Source organism: Maylandia zebra, linkage group LG9 (genome assembly GCF_041146795.1).
Source record: "Maylandia zebra isolate NMK-2024a linkage group LG9, Mzebra_GT3a, whole genome shotgun sequence".
In the NCBI taxonomy this organism is placed as follows: Eukaryota; Metazoa; Chordata; class Actinopteri; order Cichliformes; family Cichlidae; genus Maylandia; species Maylandia zebra.
Genome location: NC_135175.1, coordinates 17,117,008 through 17,139,597, shown reverse-complemented (window position 1 = coordinate 17,139,597; position 22,590 = coordinate 17,117,008). Strand labels below are relative to the sequence as shown.

The window sequence follows — 22,590 nt, the reverse complement described above, 5'->3', positions numbered from 1 at the left end:
TTTTAAAGTGACTAGAGTACTTGTTCTCTGCAGCGAGAGCAGACTGCGTTCTCTTTTTATTCGAAGGAAAGAAGTGCAACTGTAAGTGAGAGGGCGAGCGAGTGCAAGAGAGAGTGAATCAGCAGAGTACATTTAAGATGAAGGAGAGAGTGTTGACAGTATTTGTTCAGCTGTGCTAATGTTTGGACATTTAGAGCCGCAGCGAAAAGAAAAAAAAAACACTTAATGCAAAGTTCTCCGTTTCATTTAGATTTGAGAGGGAGCAGGGGCGCTCGCTCGCGTTCCCGCACACCTACTGCAGCCACCGTCCACACAACGACGGAATGAAGTGTGCATGAGGGAATGCAAAGCTGCAAGTGTGTGCGCCCTTGTGTGGGTGTGCGAGAGAGGGCTTGTAATACATCAGAGAAAACCAGTTTTTGTGCATAAAGCAAGGCCAGATGTGAAGCAGAAACCAGATCCCTGAGAGCTGTGGTCCATCCTTTGACTTAACCAGCACAAACATAAAAGACTTAAACACACCCACACGTATAACATGTGCACACAGTTGCACGTGCACAGGTAACTGCATGAAATGTATGTGCGCGACAAAACACATGAGCACAAAACCATTTTAGAAATTATTTAAAACTCTCCTGTATGTGACAGCTTAGCTTCGGTGACTTGTTTTTAAGGAGCTGAACTTCAGTGCAGCTGCTTTCATCGTGAAAATGAACTCCTGTGCACCCCCTAATTAAATTTCTTAAATTTACCCAAACTCCCATATAACATGAGCTACAGAGGAGCATTTTTAAATGGGCACTCTAATAAATGGCTGACTACTGTAACAATAGACTCGTGGATAGCCAGCAAAATTCTGAACTTAACCTTCACCCTAAAAAATACGTTGAAAAAGCGTATTGTCAGTGAAGAGGCATCCCAGTGACAAGGACCGAACCTCATGTGCTGTGTTCTGTTTTTTTACAATTCCGAGCCCTTGAAATTTCCCAACGGCTTTGGGAAAGGTATCTTTGCAACCTGGTTAATTGAAGGTTAAACACAAACCACTAAGCACTAACATATGCTTTTGGTGTATCGTATAAAGGGCAGAGCAGGACAAAAAAAACAGGTCTTAGAAGCAATGTAGCACGTGACCACGTGATTTCCCAGCTTCGCCACAATCCCAGCAGTAGTGAAGCTGAAATCCCATTTTAGCGGAACAATCAAAATTTTTGCCAAGTCTGTCTTCATCAAAAGTATGTGTTTTTAATAAGGCTCTAAATATCAGAACATCCTATTACCCATTATCTAAAACCTTATTATCAGCACTATTGTAGAAATAGACAATGCCTGTCACAGTGAATATTACATTTGAAAATTTCATATTTAAATGAATCCCTCACCTACGCGACCCATCTTATCAGTCCCATTGTGGGGAAAGACAATGCATTACATTAAAGTGAATATTATATTTAATCTCCCATCCAGTAGAAATTTCGTATCTCTAGATTAACCAATTTTCTTCCAACGTGCCCGCTTTCTGTAGAAACTCTTGCTTTAATGGTGAGGTGGAAAACTCGCCTTTAACGTACCAATTGTCAACAATTTGAGGGGGAAAAACACGCACACGCTTCGGTTTAATTGTAAAACGACAAAGTCAAACAAAGCAAAGATTTTACAAGAATTCATATTTTAATATTTGAATTAAGACCTTGGAGACGAAGCTGATTACCTTCTTTTCACTGGTGCGACGCTCGAGAGCTAATTCCAGCTGTAGACGTCCAACCTCTTTGCTCGCATGGTGCAGCTGGCCTAAGATCTGCTGTCTGTCTGCATTCAGGTTGGTGGTGGTCTGATTCAGGGCATTCGTGATATCACTTAACATACCTTCACTTATTCGTAACTGCAAGGTTAGCAGAGACAGGAAGAAAGGCAAGGATGATGATCTGAAAGTACTGTTTGAGGTTAGGACCTTTAAGCCCACCGACAGACAAAAAGAAAGCTGTGGTGGACCAAAACGCAAGGAGAAGAATGAGCGACCCATTGCAAGAAAATACAAATAAGAGAGGTGGGAGATGAAAGTAAAATTTAGAGACGTTTGCTTCTGTTTTTTCTCCGTACAAGTGAAAGGGAACATCATAAAGGCTTTGTGCCAGGCTAGGGACCCCTACAATTACCGCTTTGACTCGGGACCAATAAAACTGCTTGACTACTCGTCATAAAGTTGTAGGACGCTAACCGGAGCAGTGCTTCTAAAACCTGGAGGCAGAGCTCTCACTGTGTTGTGATCCTTTTGTATCTCCTCTACATCAGATGCATCAAAAAGCTTTTCATTAAAAGAAAAAAAAAAGCATCACATGATGTTTAGCTGGGCCACGGCCCCTTTTCTTTGTAACATACAAAATCACGCTGGCAACAGAAAGCAACCTGTTTATTTTCAGACACTTACTTAAACCTTTGACACCGCAAATTTTCAAACTCGGCCCCAGAACATCAGTAACATGATGAAATGAAAATACAGTGTTACACTTATCGCATTTAAGCTGCTGGCGCCTTCTGAATACACCAGTGATGTCAAAAAGGTAATAAGGAAATTAAGTTAGTGTTAGAAAAGTAAGGGCATAAAGTCGGCATCTAAGGGCCCGCTGTTTTTATGTCGAATGTATTTCATTTAGCTGGCTGACAGGCACCCACCATGCTAAAACACTAAGGAGCAGACAAATGACTTGGTTTGGCCAAGGACACAGTAAATAGGTTAATTTAAGCCTAAAACACATCACTGCCACACGCCACTCTGATATACCTAGAGGGGTGAGAGGGGGAGGAGGAAAAGAAGAAGAGAGAATGAAACAGAGAGGGAGCGAGAATAAAAATAAAGAGAGGGAGAGAGAGGACAGTGAGAGAAACCTAAAGGCCATTCCATTCATCATGCGTACGACTCTTTAATGTTCACATTCATTACCACTGATTCTCATTGGGGCAAAAGAGAGAGAGAGGCTGGACAAGGGAGATGAGAGAGGAAAAAGACAACAAAGGAAGCAAAAAAAAAAAAAGAATGATCTGAAGAAAAATAATTAATAGAAAAGAAAATCAAGCCAACATTTAACCCCTCCCCCCATCTTGTTCCTTCTAATGGCTAAGTGATATTCACACAAACATGCTTCTTTAATGTACGAGGCTACCCTCTGCGGAGCTAAGATGGTGGGGATGAGTTATTAAATATGGAGAGAGGGCAAGAGAGGAAAGGCGGAGGAGGAGGGGAAGAAGGACTGATGATTAACTGTGAAGGAAGTAAAAAATGAGGAGAATTCCCCGATGTACCTCGCTGGATTTGATTTAGAGAACGATGCCCAGTTCTGCTCCTTGTTTAAGAAGATCTCCTCTCCTCTGTGTGCGAGCGTGTGAAAGACAGAGCGCGCTTACCCACCGTGCTCTGCCGTGTGGCTGGGCTGTCTTTGAGGATGGCATTCTAGTTTTCTCCTTTATGACAAATGTTCTCTTCAGAGACTTCTATGTGACTCGCAAACTAACCACATCCTGGGCGAGGGGCTTCGCATGAGCCTCCTCAGCTTGGAGGTTTTCTACCTGCAAATAAAAAAGTGCTCAGAGGCACCCTTTCGCCTCAATCGAAGATTTCCCGTAGCGTTTGCGAAACTACCAACAAGATGTGGTGGTTTCAGTTACAGAAGATAAACAAGATGTTCGTTTCAAGTAGTGCTGACACTTTGTGGATTTTTATTTTTATTTTAGATTTGTTTATTTGGTCAGGATTTCTGGAAAGATTGTGCTGAGTTGTATTTCTGTAATGTATTTTTTGGCTCTTTAAGCACGACTTTTAAGTGCTGTTTGCATTCATTACATTCAAGAGAGGGCAGGCATTTCTACAGCCAATATTCCCAGTGATTGGTAACTTACACCATATAAATAGCAGTACGGGCCAGAGATGTCATGATCCCTGGCTTTTTGTGCCAGGTTTTTGAGTTGCGTCTTCTGGTTTATTATTTAGTTGGGCTTCTTTACTCTACTTAAGCGCCTACATTTTGAGTTATGATTTCCTCATTTTTGTTCTATGTATATTTATGTTTTAGCTCATTAGTTAGCATTTGTGCTTAGTTCCCACACTGTCTAATGTAGAACGTTGTGTGTTTCTTTGTGTTTAGTTTTGGGGTTGTGAATTCTTAAGTTATAGATTAATGGCAGGTTTTTCCGTTACTTTATGGTTTTAGTTCTTTCTGTATTTCATATTTTTCAGCTGTTCCTCTGTCTCGCTCTGTGTTTATGCCTTGGTCCCCTTGTGTTGCCTTTTTCTGTTCATCTTGTTAAGTAGTAATATTCAGATTAGTATTGGTCTTCTTTGGCTATTCCCTGATGTGCCTTCAGCATGTGCTCTTCTGCTTCCTTGTGTTTTCTTGTGTTGTTGTAGTTCTCTGGGTTATGTTTTCGTTTGGATGTCTAGTAGCAGGTTTGGGCTTTTATCAGCTTTTATTATTCTGCCTTGAGTCTTTTGCATTTGGATCTGCCACCTTGGATCCACCTTGGATCTGGTCAGAGGACCCGGTGGCGCCAGTGTCCGGCAGCCTCGCCTCTGTCAGTGCGCCCCAGGGTGGCTGTGGCTACAATGTAGCTTGCCATCACCAGTGTGTGAATGTGTGTGTGAATGGGTGGATGACTGGTTGTGTAAAGCGCTTTGGGGTCCTTAGGGACTAGTAAAGCGCTATACAAATACAGGCCATTTACCATTTACCTTCACACTACAATCCATAGCCTATTGTAGCACGAAGGAATTTCATCAACTTGAACTTGGGGTGAACTGTCTCTTTACCAGCAATTTATGATTTCATTCATATGGACAGCCAATTTAGGATTTAGCTAACTTACCTAGCAGGCATGTCTTTTTGACTGTGGGAAAAATCTGAATCTGAGAAACCTTGGCAAGCACCAGGAGAACATGCAAACGCCACATAGAGTTTGCATGTTCCTGGAGACCAGGAGAAGCAAAACTGCTAATCACTGCACCACAGTGCCGCTCTAAGTAACTGTTGGTGTGTACGGTGTGCGTTACTGCACATGAATTTGCGCTTGAGCAATTACTGATACAAAAAGACCAATAATTTCAGAGGACGCAGACAGTGGGTGAACTCCTCACCCCAAACATGAATGTGAGTGTGTGTGGGCCCGTGGTTCAGATCCCACTTAAATCAAAGCCTCTATTCATTGGGACTCTGTTAAATGGTCCTGTGTTAGATTAGCAAGGAAGCTCCGCAGAGAGTCACAGCAAACACACTTTGAGATACCATACCATACCTTTGTATGCACGTGCACGCACTAGTCGAAACGCCTGCATATTTTTATTTCTATCAAACTGGATGATATAAGATCAGGTCATAACAAGATGCAGATATAACCACAAAAAAAATATGGAGCTAAAGACACACTCAAAGTGAACACGGCCACCAGGAGCAGACTGTGGTTAGGGGCATGTGTCTTGGCGCAGTCACAACCTACCTGTTGTAGAGACCCACCTTTTAGCACATCCCAGCACACCCACTCACTTCACCAGATGCACCTTGTTTAGTTCTCTCACCTTTGATTGGGTGTGGTGCTTGTCCTTGATTGCACTCACCTGTCACACATTATATGTCACACAGTATATAAGGACTGCATTCACTTTTGGCTCTGAACCTTCCTCCCTTCAAAACACTACCTCTGCCTCCTTAAGTGAGCCTCCCAGAAACACTTCCTAGCATTAATATGTCCCACCCAACACAGTGCAACAGTGAGTTAAAGGTGGTCATCAATGCAGTTAAATTATCTACAGCTTTGCTAATGGATGGTAACAATTATAAGCAATGGGCCACCCAGTATTATTGCAATAATGAATTAAAATCTCTCTTTTATCTGGATTATTCGCCCCAGTTTTTTGTGTGACTATTGGGAAATAAGTTTCACAAAAACTAGGACAATAACGTGTTCATTTCATCGCTTCAACCAAGTTCAACATATTACACCAGAGAGCAAAAGTTCTTTATGTTAAACCATCTACGGCGCAAGAGGGATTTCAAATGAAAAATGGACATTTGGCAAAAGAGCACATTTTTACACATTTTAAATATTATTGCCATCAATGTTAAACCAAGTAAAAGCAATAAGATCTAATTAAAAGTCAGCTTCTGTAAATGTTTTACTATACTTACTTATGACTGCAATCCGGACTGTACGACAATAGCCATATTTCACATGCAAGACACAATTAAAGGCAGTGTTCTGTGTCAGCTTAGTTACTAGACAAAGTCTTCGCTAATATCCAATATTAAAACTCGAGAAATATAACGTTTTAAAGGCTTATATACCGGTGATAGGGTGCAAAAGAAGCTTGGATTCATGGTAAAGTGCCCAGGAGCCAAAAGGAAGAGCGATGTAAAGTGACTGATAGTCTTTATTCCTGTTATCTAGTGCCAACATCATGGTGTTTTTTGCTCTTGTGAACAAGTAGAGACTGAGTATTATTTTTGCAGCAGCAATCAAGCCTTTCTTGGAAACGAAGTCACATTTACCTTGGAAAAACATCCAAATTTGAGTTACTCACAGGGCTACAAACAAGGTAATTCAAAAAGCCTATGTTGTCACATCTAATTTGTTATGAGTCTGTATAACAGGATGTTGACATTTTCTTATTCCCACTCACTGCGGGTCAGGCCTGTTGATCCAGCTAGTTAAAGATCTCAGTGTCTGCCAAAATCCCTCCTATAGCTCAAGGTCTTTACAGGTCTGACTTTCTCCATAATATTGTTACATAATTAATACATTAGGGTCATTTTTTCCCCATCTCCAAATCTGCCACCATCAGAGATGATTAAAAGTTCCCATGTGGTCTCTGTGAAGTCTTAATTCTCCAGCAGAGGAGTATAGGACCTTGGCTGAGAGTCCGGAAGAAAGAATATCAGATTTGTGATTTTATTTCAAATGAGTGCTTAAGCCCTGGACTTTCATATTAGTAGAGCTCCTATTGAGAGAGAAACCTCAATCTGATCAAGTCTCATTACTTTAGCAATCAAAGTTTCGCCCCTGGGGTCCTCCCCTCAACTCCTGCCTCCCACCTCCTCCCGTCTCCCGTCTTTTTTTTCTCCCCCTCTGCTCGCCATCATACATTTCTGCCACCAAGGCAGAGAAGAGGAGAAAGGGAGAATGGCTTGCGCAAATCCTTGATTGGCCAAAGTCTATCCTCCATCTAGGATTACAAATAGAAATGGAACATTTGAGGACAAAGGAAGGAGGGGTAAGATGGGAAGAGACAGAGAAGGAAGAAGGAGATAGATAGTGTGTTAGGGAGAGATGTGAGTTGCAGAGTTATGGGCACAGAGAAAGACAGAGAGAGAGAGAGAGGGTGGCTAATATAATTGAATTAAAAAGATGGAGCGGGGCCATTTCTAAGCAGGTGGGAGTGTGGAGTGAGAAAGAGCAGGCGAGATATTAACTTCTAATAAAAGAGAGATTAGAAAGTGGCTGGGAGGACTGCTCTGTCTTTACCTGTGGGAGTGACGGCCCCCACATAACCTTTCACTGCAATATGCACACTGATATTGGCCACCATATTATGAGCATGCTACACACAGACAGACGAATACATGAGCATTCACGCGCACACGCACATTTTTTACCTGAAATAACCACACACACACACACACACACACACAGTACATACAGTATATATACACACATATATGCAGGAATATACGACATTTGATGAGACGTACAAGCGGGCGCACACACAGAGTGCATTATCAGCTCTCAAGTAGTGATCCAACAGGCAGCAGCTATCAGATAATGAAGACGCAGCTCTTTGGGAAGCTTCTGCCATACAGACAATTAATTAACTAATTGGTCTAATGAGCTTGTTAATGCCACGCTTTTTTTTGGCAGGCTGTGTGAATACATTAACGAGGCTAATTCAATTAAACAGGTGCAGATTTCACAGCTGCCTCTCTCATGAGCATGAACGCACACGAGCGCACACACACACACAAATCCTACAGGTGTTGTGTACATGCTCGCTTCATTTGACTCTGACGTCTTTCTCAGCGAAAACCTTGGCATTCGATCAAAAGCATAATGATATGCAGATCAAGTGGTGTGTACTTGTGTGTGTGTGTGTGTGTACGTCAGTCAGTGCTTGTGCCTCAATGGGCCGGTGTTCCTTTGAATCAGAAGTACAGCTCAATAAGCTCTACTAGCAATGGTAATCTGTATAATTGAAAGGGTATAAAATAAGTGGGTGGAAAAGTGATTGAAGCGCTAGGATGGCGTAGTTAAATTAGCTAACAGAATCCCAGGGGTCAACCAATAATGTTAGCCAAGGGTTCACAGTGCAATGCAATTCATTTACTCAAAAGCTTTTCAGTACTGTATGTTTATTTGTGTACTTATGTGTTTGACCAAAAAAGACTATGACCCACGTGTTAAAAACACTAAGCATGTCTTCTCTTGAAGTTACTCTTTCCCATTTCTTGGCAGCCTTCGCTCACAAATGCTCTTACAGCGAAGCAGCAATTCATTATAGATAAATAGGACTCATTCATTGAAGAATCTGTAAAATGTCTTTAAATTTTATACAAACATAAAAGAAGCATTTGAAGTATGTGCTTGTGTACCCTTTGCGTGCATTTTACCTTTTGCCTCGTTCCATTCAGCTCGTCAGTTAGTTGCTTAATCCTCGTCTCTTTCTCCTCCACCATTCTCTTGAAACGATTGCGGAGCTTGTCTTTCAAATGCACCATTTTGGCCTTGGTCTGGAGCAGAAAGAACAGTATTATTTAGTCATTGTCATAAACTGGAGTCAAAGTGTTAGTCAGTTTACTTTTAACATTGCTTCTATCGTTGTTAAAATTGATCGAGAGAAGCAGTTATGAGCAAAAGTGTTGTAGATTTTTTTAAAAGAATCAAAATAAAGTTTTAGATTCCTGCAAAATGTCACACTATGATTTCGTCACAGTGATTTTCTTGCTCTGCACACACATTAATATGTTTATACACTTAGATTACATTATAATGTACATGCAAGCATTGAGACTGCCTCAAGGCTAAGCTCATGCACAAATGCAAACAAACATTGGAGTGCTGGACTGATGACACTGGGCTTATCTAATGTGAGGTCAACAAGCGACTGTGCTTTTCTTGTGTGTGTGCAGTGTATATGCACGCTGATTTAATGGGTTGTTACACCGATACAACAGAAGTTCCCTCACAGGAAGACTAAAGCACTAAGATTCAAGCCAGAGTACGGTTCTGAACTTACCAGTGACTAATGCATTGCTAATCATTCAATATTTAATCCATACATGAAAAGAAAGAGCAGAAAGTTTGATTCCTTTACACTACCACACGATGGGAAATCACTAATTGCTGGAATATTTTGTAACTGGCAGAAATAGTGTTAACTAAACTTGCCGGGAGATGATACCACTGATTAATTTTCTCCAGCTTCATCATATCCACCCCTTTTCCCTATACATAAGTCTGCTTTCTCTCCCTCCCCCAATCCCCTTCAGCCATTACTGAATACTAAATCAGACCCCCCCCCCCCCCCCTTTTTTTTTTAATTTCCACACAACCTAGTTTCATTTTTCTCCTTGTGTCATTTAGCCTTGACATAGCATAGCATCTTATGCGTTAGGTATGGCTGATGTGAATTTATTGCTATTGTTATCTTTTTTCCATTTGCTGCTTGTCTGTCCAGCTGTATGCTATACATGGCTAAATCATTACCTGTGCATGTGGTACAGATATTGATTCCCACCATTAGTAATTTGCAGTAAAATCTTGACAGTTCGACGTGCTAACACAGCTGTGTTTAAGAGCCAAACAGCACCAAAAGTGTTCTTTTCGTCAAAGCACAAATATCGCCAGAGGTATTTTGTGTAATGTTTGTTTCTTGTAGATAATAATGAAGTCTGTGTTTGAGAGTACACCATATGTATGTTTGTGTGTACATGTTAGCTAGGGAGAAGGGAAATAGAGGTGATTGTATACAGCTACAGTGTGTTTTCTGCTGATTTTTGCCATTGCATTCTGCTGCTTATGGACACATATTAAAGCTGTAGCTGCTACACAGTGAACTCCAAACACAGCTTGAAGTTTATACCACAAATGTAAACAAGATTCGTCTATGTACAGTAATGAATATTCCTATTATCCCTGAGTATATAAAATCCCAATGAGCAGTGATCTTAGCATCTTAGCTTTGGCTAAAACCTCTATGGGGGGGATTAAAACTTCCTTAATGCATGAAAAACCTTGTTTTGTGTGTGCAGATACTAAAGTGTCCATGTGTAACTGCAAATAAAATCTCATTCTCTTTAACAATCTCAGTAGCCCACACCAAAAAAATCTCCCTTTTTGTTCTTCTTCTTCTTCATCATCAATCCATACAACTGTTAAAAATCAAAACAACAAAAGCTGAGCAGAAACCGTAACATGCACAATTTGTGCGTGCTCACTGGGTTTTGTCAGCGCGAATAAATATTCATTTATTCTTATGTTTGTCGACAACGCTTTTCTATCCTACCACTAGGCTTCTTTGTCCTGCACTCAGAGAACTTGGGCTGCTCTAAGGTTCTGGGTTTTCTTCTCTTAAGTTGTTGTGTCTTCCTGTCATCATATTACTTCTCATCACCTGCTTGCATAGCCTGGAACCTCGCCCTGGAAACTGGAGAAGTGGGAAGTGATTTGGAAAAATGAGGGCAATAAAAAAAAAAGCACAGGGATGAATGGAGAGATGTGATATAAGGTTATATGCTAACCCAATCAGCAGGCTGCTGTTTGCCGACAGTATAATCAACATATCGGCCTAATGTCATTACAGCTATATGAGAAATAATATTGCGTGAAATGATATTGTGCGGCGCACGCGTGTCTGTGCGGCACACACATGAACTAGCTCCCACGTCCAGATGTATGTAGCCCCCAGCACTTCTTTGGCACAAAAAGACACAAAGATGCAAAATCGTGCATGAATGCAGACATGGCGCAAAAGACTGTCCTTATCGAAAAAACAATTTCAGGATGATTCATTAATTGATCACCTGATGGTTTTCATTGATTACATAAAAAAATACAATTATAATATTATTTCATCCCACTGGTAATTCATTTTTCAAGATTTTAAACAGTAAAACCAAATTTATCAGGAAAAATAGATCACTTCAAATTTAATTACTGTTTTTATTTCATGTGCACAGCATGCGCACGTGTATATATTTGTACAGTCACACAAAAAGGATGCCCACTGGCTCTGACACAAAAGGATATTAGTTAGTGTGTGGCTTCCATATCCTGAATGCATGAGCTGCTGATGGCCTCTATTGATGGACACTGGCGTGAAGCCATCACTCAAGTTATGGAGCTTTAATTGGAGACAGCATAAAACGATAAACCAAGAAACATGCATGGCTGAACAGCCCAATGTAAACCATTAATCATAGCATAGGCAAAGACAAGTGGCCGCCGCATACACACGTGTGAGCAGCTGCAGCGGTGCACGCAGACTGCTCTCGCACCACACACCTTGCATATGTGTGCATGAAACACACGCACACAGACACACACACACACACACACACACACACACACACACACACAGAGCAGAGACAAGAGACCCAGTCACATATTCTCATGATAGATGACCCATTTAACTTTGATTTCTGAGAGAAATGAGCTTGCCAGTGATACAGGGTTACCACACACACACACACACACACACACACACACACACACACACACACACACACACACACACAGAGGCGCATACACTTACTCACTCATTCATGATATACATTGATACTAAACATGGGTTACATATATGAAGTCACACAATGCATTCAGTTTATATGCAAATAAGAGTTTGCTTTATTTTGCAGACCAGTGTGCAGTCCCTCTCTCCCACATGTGCGCACACACACACACACACACACACACACACACACACACACACACACACACACACACACACTTACTCTGCCTCATATTTGCATGTAAAGCCTTATAATATGGGGCTGATTTGTGATGTAAGCAAGAAGTAAATCGTTCAGCTCTGTCTATCATACCTCTGCTCTCCTTTCAAATATGACTACTCTCTCTTACTCTCTCTCTCACACACACACATACAGAAACTAACACAAAAAGACAGACATATGATGTGTTTTCATAACATTTGATGGTGTTTTTTTAAATATTATATTATATTTTTTACCTAACAGCTGTAATGCTTGGGAAACAAGTCACCAGTGTCAGCACTAAAAGTTAGTCCCAAACAAGTTAAACAGTGCGTCTCAAATCTTTTTAAACAGCTGAAATTGAATTGCCTTGAAGCTCTTTTATTACTTAACCGCTGCGGCTAATTAACACTGACTTCCACATGCAACCTGGCGATGAAAAATCAGAGAAATCCTGGGACAGTTACAGATCTAGGCGAGGGGGGGAGTGTTTATTAGATAGCAACGGGAGTGGGTAGAGATGTGATTAATTTGAAGAGGGAAGGCTGCATTGAGGAATTTCCTGAAAAGATGAATCCTCACATTTAAAGGGAATATGAGAAGTGACTGCTGCTCTGACTGAAGCAAGAAGGCTATTCTTCCAAATGGGAGAGAAAAGAAGAACTAAGGAAGCCCAAGGTCTCAGTGTCAGTGGGTTGATCAATTCAGTAGGCTGACATGAAACCGGAGGAAGACAGAGATGACAAATATTTCATATTTATTTCTTTTTTTAACTTAAAAAAATTGAATTATTTACCTCATGTGCCTGCTGTCAAATACTCAAACATTTCTTTCTCACCTTTTATACAATGACTAATTATCTCCTGTAAAGTTATATTGTTGCAGTCCAGGCCTTTTCACATTTGGTCCTTGATTGCAAATGCTAAAATTCGACTACACCTTACTACAGCTGCTGTCCAGTGACATATGAGACAGTGTTGATATTTAGACAGATGGATGGTATAAATAGAGGGATAAAAACCTATCAAATGCACACAAACATATAACATGTGCACACACACACACATACACAAACGCACGTTCCATACAGCAGGCTGCAGCCCCTCAGCGCTCCTCTGTCCTCACATGCTTGGTTTCCCCATCTAATTGCTGCCATTCGTCAGTGTGTGTGCGTGTGTTTTGTGTGTGTGCACATGTGTGTGTGTGTGTGTGTGTGCGTCTGAATTCATACACTCCTGTACTTTGTGTTTTTTGTGTTCCCTTCATAATTTTGTCTGTGTGCATTTACAAACAAGCACGGTGAAAAGAGAGAAAGTAGCATCATCAGACAGACAGGTAAGACTGGGAAAAGAGAAAGGGAGAAAGACAGAAAGATACAGAGGCAGACACACACACACACACAGAGCTGTCACAGTGCCATAGGGCATACAAAACCTGTCAGCGTTTAAAACTACCGGCTTGTACCCTGCCTTGCCAATTGGAATTAGTCTCACATCATATGCCATTTTCTTTGTCAAAAGCAACAGCTATTTTATTCTTACTACAACTAAACACAACAGTTTAAATACAATCAGAATCACTTCACTAAGTACCATAAAAGTCGGCATATTTGTTATTTCCCGAGTCAGTTTTCGCATGGTTCAGAGATTAAGAATTTGATTGTGCATATAAGAAATGCCGTTGCACACAGTGAGGCACGTTAAGCAACAAGGAATAGAAAAATGCACAAATGAAACAAAAGGCCATAAATGAATACAAATCGATATTTGAGATCACTGGCTAAGAAGCTTCCAAATAATACTTGAATACTTTCTTTTTTTGATTGAAGCGAATAAAAAAAAAGCGAAGTGCCTGAAACATGCTAATTGCAACGTAACTTGATATGTGATGTTGACATGTTGACATTTTTGTATATAAACAACTGAGACTGATTGCACTCCTTTGTGCAATCATGAAAATATGTGCTGAAGAGTAGAGCTGTTTATGTTCCGTATGGCCAGTGTGTGTCTGTGAAATTATATGACAGTGTCTCTCTCTCTCTCTCGCATGCTTTCTCTCTTTCCCTTTATATTTAATAAGAAGGTCAACATTATTATGTGTTTTTTTCCCCTTTCACGTGTGTGTGTGTGTGTGTGTGGGTGGGTGGGTGAGGGGGGGTGTTCAACATGATAATTTGTCAGTTTATGTTGTGAGGGGATAAACAGATAAGCAATCCACAGCACAATCCTTCATCCTGCTCTGATTATAAATCAGCTGGAGCTCTCAGAAGCAATCAGCAAGAGCAATCTGCAGCCGGCACAGACACCTTATCAATCAGAGGGGGCCATCACACTGTCACACTCACACGCGCGCACATAAACTCCCATATTTGTACGGTCCTGCACCCGCACTCACCTACGCATACACTTCGACATAGAGACAGGTATGCCCCAATTGTAATTCTGCATCCCTACCCTGCAGTCTCTTCTTTTAAAACTTCCATCTCTGTTCTTTTACGCCTCTCGTGAAACAGGATCACAACAAGTGAGTCGCAACAAGAGTTTCATCCAGCCAGCTGCCTGGCGGCCACAGAACCGTGCCTAGCGAGACACATCACTCCTAATTACAGTCTGATATTAATAACAGAGAAAAATATTAATCTTGGAGGTAAACACTAAGCCGCTTAAAGGAAAATTGCAAATAAATCAGATTATCTTATAGGAATATCCTCCAAATAGGCCAGGGGGGTAATGAGAAACCTAGGCCCAACCTCTCCCTCGCTCCCGCCTTCTCTCTCTCTTTGTCATTTCCCACTCCCCATTCTCTTGCAGGATTGAAAAAGGTGTGACTGCGTGTACGTGTCTGGGTGTGTGTTTGTGAGCACGTCTGTGTATTTATAAAGCCGCAGTATGATCCACCGCCCCAATCCCACCCCACCAACTCCACCACCACTGGTGTCACCTGCCTTCTTCTTCTCTCTTACCGAATACTGCTGTATTCATTTTTCACCTCCAATTTTATTTGGGTTGGGGTATGGTGGGGAGGGGTGTGAGGGGGGCGCCGCCGAGCAGATTCAATTAGGTTCTGTGATTGGGCCGCTGGCATTCAACGAGGTCATGGAAAGGTTAAGGAATTCAGTGGCACAAACATGATTATAGCTCTGTAGCATTTGATCAGAAGTAAGGTTTGTCACGTCAAAGTGGAGCTCCTCTGTTTCTTGCACCGGGACCATCAGTTTAGCCAGAGTGTTATGTGAGAACGGCTCCAAGTGCTGGTTTAGCCGATTCGTCCAGTGAATGCTAATTGCATGCAGAAGACGATGAATAAACAGCATGTTTGGAGATATATACAAAGATATACAGCAGGATTTATGCATAACTCTGTCTTAGAAATGCAAAAAATCCTTGAACTCAAGAAAGTTTCATTGTTCTATCCCAAATGTGAAGCATGTGAAGTATAATTTTAGGCTGTTTTGCTGCCTCGAGTACTACAGAACTTTTCATTACTGAGGGGAAAATGAAGGAAGTCCAAGTCTATCACAATATGTTACAGGATAGAGCTGCTCAACAGTTAAAGCTCAAGCTAGATGCTGGGTGAGGCAAAAGGACAAGGAAATAAATTGGCAACTTAACAGCTCAGTTTCTGAGCAGCCCACTCAGAACCAAAGCCTTGAACAATATTGTGGACAACTTCAAGTAATCTGGTCACATTGGACAAGAAAATGGCTGAGGTGAAGCATACGGTAAATAGTCCAAATGTTGTGTGGGACCCCAAACCCTGTTTTTTGTGGCTGTTGCTGTACTTGGAAGTTGAACTGGTTATTAAATTTTTTTATTAAATTTTCCTTATTTACAGTGTAGCTTGATTTGTATTTATTAAACATGCCCATCAGGGATGAGTTTAAAGATGAGAACCAGTAGAATTGTTTGTGTGTTAGCACATTTGGTTTGTGTTCTTTTGGCTCAAATGAGATTCATGTCACCTTTTTGAAATGTTTTTAATGAAAGCCAGCCCATTTCAAAGGGTTCACTGTTCATTGTCACTGCACAAAAGTGCATGTAAGATGTCCTCCAAATAAAGATTAATATGGAATATCAATATTTGTTGCTAATGCCCCTATCATGCTTCAGATAGGACAGACCCAGGACAAACTTGAGAGGTAATGTCTCTCATCTGGACTGGGAATGCTTCTGTGTCTCCCCCAAGAAAAACAGGTGAGGTAGAGACTGAGATTGGAGCATCTCAGACTGCTGCACCAGAGACTTGGACCTGGATGGATGCATGTTCCTACTGTCTAAAATCCATTAAAGTCTTTTGGAAATGTACAGTCATGTGAAAAAAAAGTTTTCGGGGGTAAATAGTAGCCAGGTGCATCAGTGCTTTTAGTACTCCAGTAAAGTAAAAAAGCACTACATAAGATGTGGTTCATTTACCATTTACCACTTGATTAACTGATCATCAGTTGCTTTAATAAAAACATATATTTGGGAAGTTTGCTGGTCTGGAGCACTCAGATGCATGTTAACACAAAGCTATAATCCTCCCAGCAGTGGACCTCCCAGCAAAATCACCCCAATGTCAAACCATGCAACACTCTGGAAAACAGCAAAAAACCCAAAAGCTACTTCTCTACAGGCCCCATTTAACATGTGAAATGATAATGTTCATTTCAGTACAATAAAAAGACTGAACAAGTATGGCTTGTTTAGAAGGACTGCCAGGAGAAAGCCTCTTCTCCTGGCAGTCCTTCCATGGCAAAACATGGCAGTAGGTTTGCAAAGTTACATCTCAACAAATCACCAGACTTCTGGAACAATGTGTTTTGGACAGATGAGATCCAAGTGGAGTTGTACACAGTGCCATGTTTGGCCAAAAGCAATCAGCCTATCAGGCCAAACACCTAATAGGGGTGACCACAGGCTTTTGGCTTGTTTTGGAACCACATGATCTGGGCACCTTGCAGGTGGTAACTATGAACTCCTCTGTATTGCAATGTATTCTATAGGCAAATGTTAAGCCTTTTGTTTAATAGCTAAACCCGGGTGAAATTGAGTCATGCAACAGAACAGTGACAGCAGCAAATCTGCACAAATTGGCAGAAAAAAGGCCCAGTCAAAGTCGTCAACCTGACTAAAATGCTGTGGCAGGACCAAAACTGAGCTGTGCATAAACAAATCACTGCAAATGCACTGAAGCAACATTGTAAAGATGAATGGGCCAAAATTCATACACAATGATGTGAGAGACTAATTAAGTAACACAAAAAAACATTCATTCAAGATACATCTGATAACGGTGACTCTTCCCAGGACTTCATAGAGTACTGTGAAAACTTTTCCACGTGGCTTTGGGGGTGTTTCAACTCGGAGTCCACTCCAAGAGTAACAAGATCCAGACACATTTCAGACACACCTGATTTTTGACCACTGAGACTGAAAATTGAGTTTTCTCTGGGTGCAGGTTTCATATTTACTTGCAGTTTATTGTCTTACCTTTGCTAGCTTTGGGTATTGAAAACTACTTGGTTAGGTTTAGGAAAGCTCTGCTCATCAAAAAGCGAAAGAGAGTCTCAGCACATGTGTGCACAGACGTTGCATGCTGCAAAGATAATAAGCATGAAAAGAGACAGAACGAATGTCCACAGAAACATTCATTTGCACTTTCTATTTTTTTCTGTGTGTGTGGGGGGGGCACTCCACACACACACACACGCGTGCACACACACACACACACACACACTTTCTCTCACATGCACTCACATACACATATTTAGAGAGTAGCAGAGTAATAAAGCCCACCCTTGCAGTGAAATTAAAGCTAGTCAATGACACTGCCTGCTGAGTACACACTAAATCATTTTTATACTCAGATGAAACAACCAACATAATACTAGCTCGGCACGTGTATCTAATATCACCTGGAGACTCAGAAAAAAATAAATAAAACAAACAAAAAACAAAAACAACTAATCAAATGCCATATTGGATGTGTCAGATTCATGTCAGTACAAGAGATTAATACTAAATATAGGAAATATGGTACAATGGGAGTATGAGATCTTTTTATATTCAAAATGACCAGGCAGAGAGCACATTATGAGATATTGGATTGATAAACAGGCTGTGATGCTGTTGTTCAGTGAGTATAATAGAACTATGACGCTACTCCTGGGTAACCAAAGATTGCAATATGATTTTAATGTGTTTTATAGACACAAGCCCTTCAGTGAGAGGAAATTATGTCAATAAATAAGCAGACTCACATTTTAAAACAAAGGGAATCATAGTCAGTGAAATATGTGCACATATATTATGGTGTTTGGTTATCAAATATGATACACAATACGGTCATGCGTCAACACACACACACATATTCTGACAATAGTACTTGGTGAGCTCTCAACCCTGAGGTTCTGTGAGTGTTAGCGACACATGCTTGTTTTTTATGGTCTTTACCATATGTTTGCTATTTCCATAGCTTCAACTCGAACTTATACACTGCTCAGAAAACATGAAAGGAACACTTTTTTATCAGAGTCAGTAAAACTTCTGGGATATTGATCTGGTCAGTTAAGTAGCAGAGGGGGTTGTTAACCAGTTTGGTGTAAATACAATTAACAACATGTGCAGTTAGAGGGGCAACAATGAGACAACCCTTAAACCACAAATAGTTTTTAAAGGTCCAAGTCATTGACATTTTTTCCCTGCATCTTTTCTGACTGTTTTTTCACTACTTTTGGCTAACGTCAGTGTCACTACTGGTAACATGAGTTGGTGCCTGGACCCTACAGAGCTTGCACAGGTAGTCCAATTCCTCCAGGATGGCACGTCAATATGTGTCATAGCCACAAGGCTTGTTGTGTCTTCCAAAACGCATGTAGGAGATTCCAGGACACAGGCAGTTACTTTAGGAGCGCTGTAAAGCTTTAGAAGGTGCTTAGCCCATCAGCAGGACCGGTATCTGCTCCTTTTGTACAATGAGGAACAGGATGAGCACTGACGGAGCAACAAAGAACCTCCAGCAGCCCACTGGTGTAAATGTCTCTGACCAAACAATCAGAAACAGACCTCATGAGGGTGGCCTGGGGGTCCAATGTCCTTTAGTAGGTCCTGTGCTCACTGCCTGGCACCGTGGAACATGATTGGCATTTGCCATAGAATACCAGAATTGGCAAGTCCACCACTGGCACCCTCTAATTTTCACAGATCGAAGCACTGAATACATGTGATAGACGTGAAAGGCTCTGGAGAAGTCGTAGAGAACGTTATGCTGCCTGTTCATCGTTCAGTATGAGCGGTTTGGTGGTGAGGAATGGATGAACGCACAGATATCTACAGGTTAGACAACAGCACACTGTCTGCCATTGGGTATCGGGATGAAATCCTTAGACTCACTGTCAGACATGCTGGTGCAGTGGGTTCTGGGTTCCTCCTAGTTCACGATGCCCAGCATTATGTGGCAAGAATATGCAGGCAGTTCCTGGAGGATGAAGGAACTGATACCCTCACCTGAGCTAAATGCAGCACCTCTGGGATATTATGTTTTGGTCCATCCAACGCTGTCAGGTTGTACCTCCGACTGTCAAGGAGCTCAGTGATGCCCTGGTCCAGATCTGGGAGAAGATCCCTCAGGACAGCATCCGTCCTTTCAATAGGAGCATGGTCCAGTTTTGTCAGACATGAATACAAGCACCAATTACTGAGTACCATTTTGAGTTGCTCACAAGAAATTTCAACAAAATCGACTCACTCACTGCATCATTTTTTCACTTTGATTTTCCAGATGTTTTTGAATTCAGCCCTCTGTATGTTGATCATTTTTATTTCCATCAAACAATTGATTCTTTCATTCATAACACATTACCCAGTCCATATCAGTATAGATAACCAGCATGATCTTTCCCATTGAGATCTGATGTGTTTTCAAAGTGTTCCTTTAATTTTTTGAGCAGTGCGTATTAAACATGTTATAGAATGAAAATGCAAACATAAAAGGTACATAAAAATTTCAACAGTTAATTTTTTTGATCAAACAAACTTACAGTGGTTTTCTAAACATTTACATATTTCTTTTCACTCTGACCGGATTTTGCCCAGAAATAAACATGACAGTGTGTGTCAGTTTTCTCATGTCAATCATCTGTCTCACATAAATCACTAGAAGCCACATCCCTTAGTGAGATTTCCCATCTGCTAATGTCTGTCACTTCAGGTTGCAGTCAATAGACCTGTTTGGTACACCCGTCCCTTGGTGGGGTCTAATTGCCCATTGCAACCCTCAAATGTGTCCTACACTCTGCAACTCTTGAGAACCTCCACCAGCACCACCGCCTCCACTACGAAATCCCCATTCCATTCTCAAGATGGGTATTTACATGCCCCACACCGTGGAGAGCAAACAAGCTCATTTAAAAGTTCACATGCTAATGTGTGACATTTAATCCAAACTTTACACGGGGAAAAGGACACGCTACAATAGATTTTGATTCCTTTCTTGTCCCTGAATCTCATCATCTTTTGCCTTCCATATTTATGAGTTGAAAAGGCGGGACACCTTGGTGGAGAGTAGGGGAAGGGATAGGGAGTTGACTGTTTGAAAAGTGGGCTGGGTTAGTGGTGATAATCCAGAGTTCTTTGTTGATAGTGCTCATATGCACAATTTATTGACTGCTCATCCTACTTAAAGCCACAGTTTATAAATCCACCAAATAGCTCCTAAGTTTCCTGCTTCATGTGTATGTGATATTTAATAACTGCAATATTACTAATTAAATCTATTTAATTAATGATTTAATAAATTTTTCATCAGCGTTAGGTGTCTACAGGTTTCTAATTTTTAGCGAGCAACTCCTTGGTTTAACTAATCGCAGTGACAACTGTTTGTAATATCGGCTTATCGAGTTAATTCCATAAATTGGCCAAGTCACAAAGTGAAACTGTTAGAAGTTGTCTGGTAAATGTACTCTGAGAGGAAGCGTCTGCACACTCAGCCAAAAACAATTTTCAAGAGATACACCACTCTGTGCTGTTTTGATATTTCAAAGGGGTGGAAAGAGTGGAAAGTGGAAAAACCAAATGGTTAGCCAAAGGGGCTGCGACTAAGAGGGGTAGTAGTTTCCGCGTATGCGTGTGTGAGCTACATTCTTGGTTCCACCAGCTGGCTGGCTGACACACATCCACATGCACTCGATATTACTGTACATTCCCATGAAGATTTATGACTAATCTAGATTTTATTTGTAGATGCTGAGTATTTAAATCTTAAATCCCGAGTTAGTTCCTCTGTGTGTGTGTGTGTGTGTGTGTGTGTGTGTATGTGTTGTGTGCACGTGCATGCATGTGTGTGTCTGTTTATGATTTATCTTTGTACCTCACACAAAAGTGTCTCCTCCTTCTGGTGAAGCTCTGATAACTCCCTCCTCTGACGTTCCACCTGCTTCCTGCTGGCCTCCAACTACAGAGGGAAAGAAAGTGTGCAAAGGGAAAGTAGAACGATTCAAATAATAATTAATAACAAATATTTGAAATTCCATACGCAGACTTTTGAGGCTTAAACTATTTCCATACCATACATGGATAAGGGTTTGGTGTCTTGCATGATTTTAACACATGGTTCCGGTTCTGAAAAGAACATATTTTTGGCACATTAATGTGGATCGAGAAGCAGTGGAAGCTAAAGGCACAGAAGTGGGTCAAGTGAGCAGAAAGACCTAAAGACACAAATGGATCTAAAATGTGAATTTTCTGAGGCAGACAAAAAGATTTGTGATGTCCAAATAGTCCGCTCGTTTTTGTGTGAGTGCATGCGGATGTCTCTTTCTCTCTCTTTCTCCCACACACGCACTCACACACACATACTCGGATCGACCCGGACAGGCCAGGGATGAGCACACCCCATCTGATCTGTGGCCCGTTCATTCATTAGACCCATGCTCTCCCCTATTGATTTCAGCTTAAGTAATGAGAAAGCTTATCCAAAAATCTTTAGCATTTGGGCTCCAACTTAAGGGAATCAATGGGGCCATTTCCCATTTTGAACAGCACATACGCAGGGGTTTTATGTATGGTGAACGGGACAAATCCTGATGCTGATAAATCAATAAGCCTTTTTGTCAATGGACGGGCATGCTTGCACTCACACATACATGCATATGCGGACACACTTGGCTGATAAATGGTATTTTTGAGGCAATTAAAGTGAGCTGTAAACATATGAAGGCCAATCAATTGGTCAGTGAGGTCTATTATCAAGGCTTTAACACTGATTTAGAAGGGGCTTTAAGTGTGGCACAGTCACTTGTGCAGATCAGCACCTGCATAGATCAGTGCTGCTCTGTGCTAAGCTGCTCATACAACAAGAAAGTATGTGGCTCACCTCTAAAGACTGAAATAAAGAGAAAGAGGAGACTTAGCATTGCTGTATGACATGCAAAATACTTTTTTTTTGTTTTGCTGCTTATGAAGTATTTTAAAGAAATGCCACAGTCAAGTAACACCCTAATTGTAACCCTCACTTTGCACTTTCCCTCTCTTTAAAAATTGGATCTTGCATCGTATTGAAATAAGATAAGTGGAGAGGAGTAGCTGTTTGCTTAACAATTCTATTTTAGCAGGGACAGAGAAGCTTGTTAGGAAGAAAACTAACA

General features: G+C 41.1%; 1 protein-coding gene across 1 annotated transcript in view; it reads right to left on the bottom strand.

Moving 5' to 3' along the window:
- Positions 1-22,590, bottom strand: part of LOC101464292 (uncharacterized) — a 91,811-nt gene that overhangs the window by 43,237 nt on the left and 25,984 nt on the right. The window contains exons 6-9 of the mRNA XM_004546520.4: positions 21,512-21,565; positions 21,315-21,398; positions 8,646-8,765; positions 1,712-1,882 (exon numbers count right to left, since the gene is read on the bottom strand). Of these exons, the coding sequence (XP_004546577.3) occupies positions 1,712-1,882; positions 8,646-8,765; positions 21,315-21,398; positions 21,512-21,565 (429 nt within the window). The remainder of the gene's footprint in view (positions 1-1,711; positions 1,883-8,645; positions 8,766-21,314; positions 21,399-21,511; positions 21,566-22,590) is intronic.